This window comes from Puma concolor, chromosome A1, assembly GCF_028749965.1.
Source record: "Puma concolor isolate L17-30 chromosome A1, mPumCon1.1.hap2, whole genome shotgun sequence".
NCBI classification, from domain to species: Eukaryota; Metazoa; Chordata; class Mammalia; order Carnivora; family Felidae; genus Puma; species Puma concolor.
In genome coordinates, this window is record NC_141667.1 from 39,880,273 (window position 1) to 39,893,075 (window position 12,803).

The following is a 12,803-nucleotide window of genomic DNA, read 5'->3' on the forward strand; positions in this document are numbered from 1 at the left end:
TCAGGAAATTAGTTGATATGTAGGTGTACACGTATGTGTGTGTGCATATGTACATATACATTATGAAATAAGTGTAATTAAACATTAAAAGCAGAGTGAACTCCGAAGGTGGTTCTGTAGAGTTCCTAAAGATTATCTTTATGACTGTGAGTACCATTGTCCTGCAGTAATGGGGATAAGCTGAATAATAGAAACTATTTGTTGATTGATTGCTCACAAGGTTTTTCTATAATGCTAATTTAATGAACTGGAGCATATGAAAGTTACCCCAAGTAAATGTTTCTTGTCATTTTTTTCCCCCAGATATACAGTACCGTGTCACACTAGATTCACTAAGACAGATATCACGAAGTTTTTTCTCTGGAACTCAAGAAAGAAAGATTCAAAGAAACATCACAGTTCAAGAATCAGAATGCACTAAGCTTTCCTTCTACATGTTGGCAAGTAAATCATATATTATAGTTGCTTTATTCCAAATCAAGAATAAAGCACAGATGTGTTATTTCAAGTCACCCATATTATTTTATTTTGGAGTGCACATCACAAAGTAACCTTCATTTTATTTGGTCACTTTTATCAGAAAATCACAGACCTGATCTTCTCATTTCCAAATACATTTCATAAGACTATCTTTCATCTTCCCTGTGTGTATGTTATCAGATACCCATATATTATGGAATAGCAAAAGGCACAGTGCACTGGTTGATAAGAGACCTTCTGCCTTCATTCACTTACTCATTTCTTGTATCCATTCATTTATTCTTTCAACTTGAAAACATCATTTAACTTTTGTGGGCCTCATCTGTCAAATGTAGATAAGTGGCTACATGCCCTGAAAACTTTTGGGCCATATGCTTTCCCAGGTCCCTTCTTATCCACTGAATTTTGTATGTTGCTCTTTGACTTTAAATTGAAGAGGAAAAAATCTGTTATTTTTTATTTCATGATAACCTAAGTTTCTTTATGATACCTAAGTTTCTTTCTATTACAGTGATGAGGGAGCCTTAGAAAGCAAATTCTTAATCTCCAGAGATGGCTAGGAAGCCCTTTTGAACCATTTAAAATGCATTTTATTGAGTCATTGTGTAAATGGGGAACATTCCCAATAAGGGCAGGAATTTCTTAAACATTTTCTTATAATGTACATGGTACTTAAAAAAAGAGAGAGAGACAGAGTGAGAGAAGAATGGATATTATGAGAAGACACTGATTTTAGTGACTGAGACAGACCTGGAGCTTGTACATGATCTTGGAATTTTAAAGGAAACAGGCCGGGTTTCTCCCACCTTTGACTTATTTCTGTATTATTGATGTATTCATATTCTACATGTTTAAAATATTATAGTTGGGGTAGGGAAGTGACAGAAAACATGCCCTGCTGGTATACTGTATTTCTCCTCAGTGATTTTCAAGTTAATATTCCCCACGACATACATTGAAATTAATTTATCTGTCAACACTAATATCAATCTATAATCAGAAAAAACAATTGGAGTTATCCTCCTATCTATTTCATCAGAACTGAGCGTTTAGGAGTTCGAACTTGTATAAAATCCGAAAGGGCGTGAAACCAGATGTGGCACCGCCTCCAACCTAATAGAAGTAACTGTAGTATATATTTGTCCAAAATTTAGAATCTAGCTATGTCTGTGCACTATGTGTGAACCAGTTTCAAAATTTCCAAAATTTTTTTGCATTTAAATGGATACTTTAACATTTATTCCAGAGTCAGGCAGGATGGAATTTATAGCAAGGCTTCCTCACATTCCAAGTGATTTTCACCAACTTGTTTAGTCTCTTAGAGGCCCAGTTTTTCAAATGTAAAATAATGACTATAAGAGTCATTCATCTTGGAGGATGTTGAAATACTTCTCAATAATGTCTGTAAAGTTCATAATTCTGGACATGCCATAAATAATGGCCATTGCTGATGATAGTATAAAACAATATTGATTGCATTCATACTACTTACATATCACTTTATATTATGAAATTCTTACAACTCCAGGCATATATTATGCTAATTAAATTCAACTCAATTTAAATAAAGTTTGCTCATTTGAAATTGGGAGACTTTTCTGGAAGTATTACATGGCAATTTTTAGCCTAAGGTCTCAAGAGAAAAGATATTGTTATGCAAAGTACGGCACACCCGATCACTCCAGCAGGGCTCCCTAAGAAGCTACAGGTGAATCAACTGGTCATACTCTGAAGCCTGTGCATTCCAGCCATGTCCCTTATCAAGGCAGAAGGCCACTTCTCTCCAGTGAAGCAAGAGGAAAGAAGCCACGACAAGGTCAGAGCATCCAGTAATGTGATATCAATGATAAAGTATTTTATGTTTCAACCTGTAGGACAAGCATGACTTTCGGGACTCTGTGAGGATAACTTTGGATTTTAATCTTACTGATCCAGAAAACGGGCCTGTTCTTGATGATTCCCTACCAAATTCAGTACATGAATATGTAAGTCAGATTTTGTAAAATTCAGAATACGTATATGTAAATATACTTGGGGAGAGAAACCTGTAACACACAGACATACACACACAACCCTAAATCATTTTTTTTTTTTACAAAAAGAATGAGACTCTTCTAGACTTTTCTCAACTCTTCTACTTCCTATTGTTGGAGCTCAAGGGAACTTATAAATACCACCTATTTTTTTTTTTTTTATCTCTCCTGAATTTAAGACCAATAGAAAGAAAGACATGGGTTGGCCTACTGGAACTCCCTTTGTTACCAACAAACACTGAGTGGCAGGGCTTGGTTTCAGCGTACTGGGTGTCTTCCTACTGAACAAGTCTTAGACCACAGATTACCAAATATATCATCAGCAGTGCTCATCAATCTCAGGCCTTTTTTCGTGTGGGCTCACCTCATAAAACTTGCAGAATGGAGATAATAGAGCAAGAATGTATGCTTTCCATGGGCACACTGCTGCCCCAAGAGCAGGAGAGACGGGAAGGGACTGAGCTGTGTTCACCATGTTCCTGCTTCCAAATTCACAAAATCTGGTGTCCCACCCCTGAGAAGGAGTAAGTGAGCAAGTAGAAGGATGGGGTAGCACCAATAGAGGAGACATTAAGGATGGGGAATTAGTTTTCCCCATACCCATATCTTTCACTCTCCCTTTCTTCCTTTCAAATATATTTACTGTGTGTCTTACATGTACCAGACTTCAGAGCTTACAGACCAACCCAGGAAACAAGTATTAGGTGGGAAGTAAAGCATGTGCTCTGGAGGAGAACTTCATTGTTCTCTGGGAACTTTTGCCTAGGCAGAGAGCCAGGGGGTGCTCTCCTGAAGGTGTGATATTTAAGTTGAGATCTGAAGCATAGGAGGATTTTCCATCCTATTCAGAGGAGTGGAGGGAGCAGTGTTTCATGCACAGGGATATGTGTAAAAGTTCTGAGGCATAAAGGAACTAAACTAAACTCTCTAGTGTGGCTGAAGCTAAAGAGCAAGGGGGGAAGGTGATATGGGATGAGGTGGGAGGCATAGGCAGGAACCAGATCATTCAGGACTTTGTGCTACTGCACAGATATTTTGAAGAGCAATAGAATGCTATGGATGCCTTTAATTGGTTCAGTGATAGCACTGGATTTGTATTTTTTTCAGGATTACTCCAGCTGCAGTGTGGAAAATGATTGAAGGGAAATGATTGGAATTAGAGTGGGTGCAGGAGACCACTTAGGAAGCTGTTGCATTAGTTCAGGGAGGAAATAAGGATGACTAGACTAGAGGTGATGGTAACTAGAGGTGAGAAGATAGTTGGAAGATACTTAGAAGAAAGGTAGAATGGATAGCTCTTAATGAAGGTTTGGATAACGGCGTGTGACTAATGAGAAGAGGAGTCAGGGAAAGCTCCCAGTTATGTGGCTTGACCATTTTCTACCCTCTGACTGAGCTCTGTTACATTCCTAAGTATTTGATTCTTTTCAATAGGAAATCTCATAATCAGAGTTGAGCATTAAAGTATTCTCTCATAGATTTGGATCTTAGAGTACTTGACTTGATTTTCTTGAAACTGTTCTAGTCTGGCAGACTAAAGCCAGTGAAAAACATCTGTGAAAACTGCATTATTTAAAGGACTAGAAGAATTTATATCCAGAAGTTTATTATTTTTCCCTATAAATTATAGGAATAAATCTAAAATTCCTTATGATTTCTGCAGTGGAATCTGTCCTCTTTGTGACTTGCTTAACTAAGTTTGGCAATATGTTTTCTCTTCTCAGCAAGTTAATAATTAATCTTCAATCATGCTTAACTAAATTTCAAAAAATACTTTTCTGTGACCATTTCAGATTCCCTTTGCCAAAGATTGTGGAAACAAGGAAAAATGTATCTCGGACCTCACCCTGCAAGTATCCACCACAGCAAAGGGCCTGCTTATTGTCAGGTCCCACAATGACAAATTCAATGTTAGTCTCACAGTCAAAAACAAAAAGGACAGTGCCTATAACACCAGAACCATAGTGCATTATTCTCCAAACCTAATTTTTTCAGGAATTGAGGTAAACTTTTAGTTTTATGTTTGTCTATTCATATAATCATTATTTATTAAGTCTACTTTTCCTGCTACTGAACTAATTGTTTTAGAAGAACTAATAATTGGGTTTAGAAGAACAGAGAGCATTTTGTAAAAATTAGTACTCACAAATGGTGAAAGTGCCAGACTTTTTTTAAAAAGGTTTTGTTTTGATAGATTTCTGTAGAGATCTGTGACTCTTTTCAGATTCAGTATGAGGCGAGGATCACTGTGATGCAGCAAAATCATGTTTCATGGAGGCATTATGCAGTGAAATTGAGACTAAGTCAAGGAAAAATATCAAAATAACAATCAAAGTCAAATAGTTTAATAGACGTACAGAGAGAGTAATGCATGCATGGAACAAAAAAAACCCCATGTTTACATAAAGAAGCATCAAGATACCATTTTTCATTTTCTATGTAAAATCCTTACATTGTTAAAAGAGGTGTTAACTTGTAATGTCTCATTGTCATGACAGAATATTTATCTTGGCAATAACATAGCTGCATAAGATGCTATATCAGGAATAATAATGAGCACTTCCAAATTTGAACTTTTCTTTTAATTCTTATCTCTGAATTAATCCCCTTTATTTAAGATTCTGTTTATGTATGAATTAGTAATATATGTGATTCATATTAAAAACCAGTACCCTTATTAATATAATATTAAAACTCCATTGTCTAATTTCTGCAAATTCAGATTTCACTGATATGTCTCTCCATTTATTAGGATATCATTTAAGGACATGATGACTAACAGAGCTTAAAAATATGTCCTTCATTACTACCACATATTTTAGATTCAGTCAAGAATGTTAATTATAAATCCAAATGTGCAAAGTGATACTGGGAAAATATTACCACTGAATTTTTTTCTGGAAAGGGGACTATAATTAAAAATTATTGCCAGTATTCTCTTCAACTGACTTCATGGCCTCGGTAGAGAGGCCTCTACATCTTTTAACAGTAACAACAATAATAATAATAATGACAGTCTTTTCTTGAGTCATATTATATTACAGACACTGTTCTCAGGGTCCCACTTATTCAATTCTCATTAAGCAAATAGGTATTATTGTACTACAGAGATTCTAATAAAATCTCTTTCTGTCATGTTTTAACCTTTCTATAACTGCATTTTACAGTTGATATGTTTATTTAGCTGGCAGCATTATTTTTCCTTCTTATTGGTACACAAAATAATGGCGAGTCTCAGTGGCATTTTCAATTTGATGAAATAGAGTATCACTAGCCTCACCTGACAGAAAATCAGGCTCAGAGAAGTGAGGAGTCTTGGCAAGGAGAAAGCTAACAGTGATGGAGTCAGAATTTAAATTCTGGGGGTCTCACATCAGAGCTCATGGTCTTACCACTTCACTGAGCTCTTCTTATGATAGGTATTCACTGTGGGCTTCCATGTGGCCGAGTAATATGTGTGGATTATTTAGTCACCTGTGCAGTACATGCTGTTAGTACCTCCATTTTACTTACATTGGAAAGTCTAGACAGGATAAGATGTGATGTGCATTGTCCCTCAGTTTCCCTTAACTTACATGATGCTTTCAGATTTTCCATGGATGGTGAGACAGGTGATCACAGAATAATGTGACTCTCCCAACTAAATTGAGGGACAGATCTTAGCAAGGCAGAATCCAAGGCATACCTGGAAAAATTCTAGAAAACCAAGTTCCAGTATTTCACCTGTGTGTCTGCTCTAATTCTGTTTACTTTTTCTTCCAAGGCTATCCAAAAAGACAGTTGTGAGTCCAATCATAATCTCACATGTAAAATTAGATATCCCTTCCTGAGAAGAGAAGAAGAGGTAAGCAGATTATAAAACATACATGTGGCAATTTGATATGAAAAATACCGTGTTCAAAGTTAAATATATAAATCCCTCTAATGGTATTTTAGCCTGATATAGATGAGAAGTTTGAGTTCACAATATTGAGATATTGGAATCAAAAGTCAATTATGCATGAGTCAAACTCAAATATTAAAACCAAATTAAACATTTATACTTAATAATTTATCTGATAGTAGTAGGCTTTTCTGGCCTGTAGAAAAAACAAATCTTTCAAACAGGTTGGTTTAGAACTTTGTATAGAATTTTTTTTTCATTTCTCTCTCTTTTTTAATAATATCCTCACTGAGATATAATTCACGTACCATAAAATTCACTCATTCAAGTGTACAATTCAGTGTGTTTTTATATATTCACTGGATAGTGAACTGTACAGCCATCACCACAATCAATGTTAAAACATTTTCACATCTCCAAAAGAAACTCTGTACACCTTACCAATTACTTGTCTTTTTTCTCCTCCACTCCTTCCCCCAACCTCAGGCAACCACTAACCTACTTTCTTTATGGATTTGTCTGTCCTGGACATTTCTTATAAATAGAATCATATATTCTGTGGTCATTTGTGACTGGCTTTTTTCACTTAGCATGATGTTTTCAAGGCTCATCCATGTATCAGTAGTTCCTTTTCATTTCCAAATAATATTCCATTTTGTGGATGTATCCTATTTTATTTAGCCATCTATCAGGTGATGGGCATTTGTTTCTACTTTTTGGCTAGTATGAATAATACTATGAATATTTGTGCACAGGTTGTGGTGTGGGCATATGTTTTTCAGTTCTCTTTGGGTGGAATTCCTGGGTTATATGATAATTACATATAACATTTTGAGAAACTGGAAAACTGTTTTCCAAAGTGACTGCACCATTTTTCATTCCTATCAGCGATGTATGTGTTTCTCAACATTGTTATCGCCTATCTTTTTAATTATAGCCCTCCTAGTGGGTGTGAGGTAGTATCTCATTGTCGTTTTGATCTGCATTTCCTTAATGGCTAATGATGTTGAGCATCTTTTCATGTGCTTACTGACTGTGCATATATCTTCTTTGGACAGATATCTATTCAGATCCTTTACTTATATTTCAATTGGGATGTCTTTTTTTATTACTGAGTTATAAGAGCTCTTCATGTATTCTGCATTCAAGTCACTTATCAGATATATGATTTGTAAATATTTTCTCCCATTCTGTTGTCTTTTCACTTTCTTGATGGTGTCTTTTGAAACACAGAAGTTTTTAACCTTGATGAAGTCCAATTAATGTATTTATTCTTTTGTCACTTGTGCTTTGCTAACCCAAGATCAAAAGATTTACTCCTATGTTTCTTTCCAGGAGCTGTATACTTTCAGCTCTTACATTTTGGTCTATGATCCATTTTGATGAAATTCTGTGTATGGTGTAAGAAAGAAAGAGTCCAACTTCATTTTTTGTGTGTGTGTATTAAGTTGCCCCACACCATCTGTTGAAAAGGTTATTCATTCCCCCATTGTCTTGGCACTTTTATTGAAAGTCTGTTTATTTTTTGACTCAATTGTATTCATTGATCTATATGTCTATCTTTATGTCAGTACATATGTTTTGTTTTGTATTGATTTATTTATTTATTTATTTTTATTTATTTTGAGAGAAAGAGCATCAGCAGGGGAGGGGCAGAGAGAGTGAGAGAGAGAATCCCAAGCAGGCTCTGTGCTGTCAGCCTGACGCAGGGCTCAAACTCACGTACCGTGAGATCTTGACCTGAGCCGAAATCAAGAGCTGGACGCTCAACTGACTGAGCCACCCAAGTGCCCCATTTTGTTTTGTTTTTGAATGTTTATTTATTTATTTTGAGAGAGAGAAAGAGAGAGAGAGCATGTGCATGTGTGTGTGAGTGGGGGAGGGGCAGAGAGAGAGGGAGACAGAGAATGCCAAGCAGTCTTTAAGCTCAGCACAGAGCCTGTTGGGAGGCTGGTTCTCACAACTGACCATGAGATTACCACCTGAGCCAAAATCAAGAGTCAGACGCTTAACCGACTGAGGCACCCCACCTAGGCACCCTTGTTAGTGCACACTGTTTTTATTACTATAACTTCTTGGTAAGTTTTGAAACCTGAAAATGTAAGTCTTTTAGCTATGTTCTCTTTTTCAAAATTGTTTTGCTCTTCCAGTCCTTTGTATTTTCATTTGGAATTGAGGGTCAGCTTGTCATTTTCTACAAAAAAAAAAAAAAAAGCCAGCTAGGAGTTTGATAGGAATTACATTGAATCTGTGTATCAATTTGGGAAGTATTGCCATCTTAAAAATATTAAGTCTTTGATCCATTACCATGGGATGTCTTTCTATTTATTTAGATATTTAATTATTTTCAAAAATGCTTTCTATTTTTCAGAATACAACTTTTGCACTTCCTTTGTTAAATATATTTCTAAGCATTTTATTCTTTTTAATGCTGTTTTGGATGAAATTATTTTCTTAAATTTGTCTTCAGATTATTTATTGCTAATGTATAGAAATATGAATGATTTTTAAATACTAATCTTTTATCCTGAAATCTTGCTGAAATTATTTATTAGTTCTAATAGTTCTTTAGAGGATTCCATAGGATATTCTATATACAAGATCATGTCATCTGCAAATAGAAGCACTCTTTTTTTTCTTACCTAAATGCCCTGGCTAGAACCTACAGTAGTAGTTGAACACAAGTGAGGAGAGTGCCTTCATGTCTTTTTAAAGACCATATTTATTTCCATGAAAAACAGAGAATAATTATTTCATTTAATGATAAACAACATATTTGCATATATTTTCATTGAAAGTTGCTTTTCAGTATGAATATTTCCTCCTCCGTTCATATGAAGTTAATGAGGGAAATATTTAGTCAAAGTGATTGAGATAAGAAGATACTTTACTTACATGCCTTAGTCTTAAAAAAGGGAGAGAGAGAGAACTACTATCCCAAATACTTATTTCAGCTTCTTTACATTATAATATTTTGTAATATAAGACTTCAAAACAGATCTTTGTCATCTTCATCGCACATCCTAAGAAGTTGATAAACGGAGTTGGACATCTGGAAATGGCACATATATAACAAAGTCACTTAGCTTTTCTTTTGCAAATGAGAATTATGAAAGGCCTTTTCCCTTGACACATGTGGCATGGCTACTGGTGATTGAAGAAACTACAAATGACTGTAATTATCATTGAATTCTATAAATCAGTTTAGCTATGAAACTAACTAGATGTGCCAGTTTACTTTTGGAATCTATTTCTTCACTATCCCAAATAAAATTTAGTGTGAAATTGCATTTCTTCCCTATCAATCCATAAAGCATATATCATATTTGAAAAAGTACACCCATAATTTCCATTTTTACATGGAAATAGTGAATGTAGACTCATGTCTACACTTTCCCCTGACCACTTTAATTAACCATAGAATTATGTCCATTTCTTAAAGAATAATGACATGGAAATAAAAATGTTACATTTCAGCCATTTAGAGATATTGATTGCAATCTTAATTATTTCTCAAGCATTTTTTTTCTTTCTTTAGAAATTCCTTGCTAAAAGCTCAAATCAAAGTTTCTCATGCCATCAGTAGAGAAATGGGAAGATAATTTTCAAGTAATTTTTGCATGGGCTTTGCACTTAGAATATACTTTGATTTCAAAATCTATATTTATAGTTTAAGCATTTCAGTATCAGGTCAAAATGGAATGGGCACCTTCTTTAGCCTTACTTTTCTGCTAGCATCTTTCCTGGTTCTGAAGACTCATAAAAAATTCCAAGACTTATATGTGCACACCAGTCAGGGAGCTAAGGAAAAGCAGAACAAAAAGGAGCTCACTGAGAGACTCTGGCAGTTTGACCCTTTGTAAAGTATTATAGTTCAAGCCCACCCAATAAAGCTTCTATTGGAATTATGATTGCTACTTCAAAGCAAGAAGAAAACAGCAGAGCTGAAGATTCTTAAAAAAAATATTTTTTAATGTAGCTCAAAATATATGTGAGAGAAGAAAATACAGAAGAAAACTCCACACATATATGGTACAACCATACAAATCTCATGACACCTGAATTCTAGTCATCCCTTCTATGAATGAGCCTAAATTGATTAAAAGAGCTTTAAAAGTACATGTATATCTTGTTCAATTTTTGAGATGTGATGAGGTTTTATTTTATAAGGTAAGATTTTGTAAATAACTTTATAATTTGAGTCTAAGTAATATCATTAATGTAATTAAACATTTTAATCAATGTAAACATTCTACTTCTTTATCTGCTACTAAACTAAAAATATTTTTATTTCATAGGTTACTTTCAAAATATTATTTCAGTTTAACACATCTTATCTCATGGAAAATGTGACCATTCATTTAAGTGCAACAAGGTTGGTCGATATGTATGCATGACTGTATGTGTTATAAGTATATAATTTCTTCCATGTATTTAGAATATTTTGCTTTATAGATTCACTGGAACTTACAACTTTTATGAGGATCAGTAAAAGTAGAAGGCAATGAACCCCTTTAGTTAACAAAAACATCCTTATGAATAATTAAAAATAAAGAAATTTTTATTTAATGGAACTAATACACCTAACTAGATTAAGCCATTGGTCTAGGAGCTGTAAAACATATTGTAATCATACATCACTTATATCTGCCAAATTTCATTTAAATTTATTTAGAAGTTTACAGGATTGCTAATTTAATTTTTACTGGCAGCCCATAGTCAACTGAATCGTTAGATGTCCTTAAAGGCTCTTTTCTTTTTTTAAGTTTATTTTATTTGTTTAGAGAGAGAGCACATGAATGGGGAAGGGGCAGAGAGAGAGGGAGAGAGAGAATCCCAAGCAGGCTCCATGCTGTCAGCTTGGAGCCCGACACAGGGCTTGATCCTACAAACCATCAGATCATGACCTGAACTGAAATCAAGAATCAGACGTTTAACTGACTGAATCAACCAGGCACACCTAGACTTAAAGTTTTATGATACCTTTTTGTAGTTTAATATATTTTATACAAAGAAGTCAGAGCTTCTGAAAGATATCATAGAATACCCAGACTAAAAATGAAAGGCTCATGAGGAAATTGAAATAGTGTCTTAACTTTCTTCTAAGTGTAATCATCCACTGGACCATAAACTTGAGATAAAGTTCTATCTTTTGTTGCTTTACTCCCCAGTAACTAGCATGATCCCTCATACTGAATTAATATAGAGTGAATGAATAAGTGAGAAAATAATGTGTAAATGAATTCTGTATGCTCAGTTTAACTCAACAAATATTTATTTGACATCTATGGACAAGGTATTAAATTAGTCCACAATAGGGAATATAAAAATTAATATGGGCATGAACCTCCTCATAGGGTGAATATTATAGCAGGGCACTGAGACTAGTATATAAATTATTATGATATAGGGTAGAACAAGGGAAATTCATTCGAAAAATGTAAACCATGTATCAGAAATTTTAAACAGAGGTTGAAATTATATCTACTGGGCAGTGAGACCCCAAGAAAACTTTATCAAGACGATTGTAATTGAGAAAGACCTTAAAGGGTGGGTAGCAATTCACAGAGAGGTTGGTAAATAGAATTAGGTAGAGCATTTTAGACAAAATATAGAGCTTGAGCAAAAACTCAAAGATGAACCACTAGATCTATTGGTGGAATACTAGATAATCCATTGTAGCTCACATATAGAGAATACATAAAGGAGTAACAGAAGATAAACAGAAGGTATGCATTTTACCATGTTGTGGTAATGTGTGTTGAAATGTATTGAAATGTCAGGATGAGGCATTTTTTCTTAACTGAGCAAGTCCTAAGAAGCCAGAAAAGTTTTTGAGGGGTGAAGTCATATATACAGAGCTGTTTCTTAGGAAGATTAATTTAGCTACAGCAGGGAACAGGTGGGAGAAGAGGAGACCATCCATAGCAAAAGCCCAGTCACATAAATATCTATCACCCAAAGCAAGGTGCTGCCTTCACTGCCCTTTAGCTCGCACAAAGCCACTTAATACACTTGGGAATAGCAGAGCCATTAAAACGTCCTTGTTGTCCATTCTGTGGGACCAGATGCTAGGTGCTTGGTCACTCGGTGGAGGGGGTATGTGATAAAAATAATGAAATCTAACTCTCATTAGATATTTCTTACATCTAGGCACAATGTTAAGCACTTGGCACTTATTATAATCATTTATTTATTGATAAATCCCTGTTTTATAGATTAAGAAACCTTGGCAAAGAAAGATTAAATAATTTTAAGAAACCTTAGCAAAGAGAGATTAAAGTGTGTTAATGTTCAAGAACAATCCCATGCACTCTGGCCCCAGAGCCAGTGTTGGTAACTGTTACATACCTCACATGTGTTTTTTTTTTAATACAGGGGAGTATGAGATACGCATATGTATGTAT

At 34.8% G+C, this 12,803-nt stretch overlaps 1 protein-coding gene across 4 annotated transcripts in view; it reads left to right on the top strand.

Annotated features, from left to right (window-relative positions):
* The window catches only part of ITGA1 (integrin subunit alpha 1), a 207,195-nt gene that overhangs the window by 168,847 nt on the left and 25,545 nt on the right, over positions 1–12,803 (top strand). For all 4 annotated transcript variants that reach the window (XM_086678580.1, XM_025924152.2, XM_086678565.1 and 1 more), the window contains 5 exons: positions 304–440; positions 2,355–2,465; positions 4,307–4,516; positions 6,277–6,357; positions 10,695–10,771. In XM_086678580.1, coding sequence (XP_086534706.1) covers positions 304–440; positions 2,355–2,465; positions 4,307–4,516; positions 6,277–6,357; positions 10,695–10,771 — 616 coding nt within the window. The remainder of the gene's footprint in view (positions 1–303; positions 441–2,354; positions 2,466–4,306; positions 4,517–6,276; positions 6,358–10,694; positions 10,772–12,803) is intronic.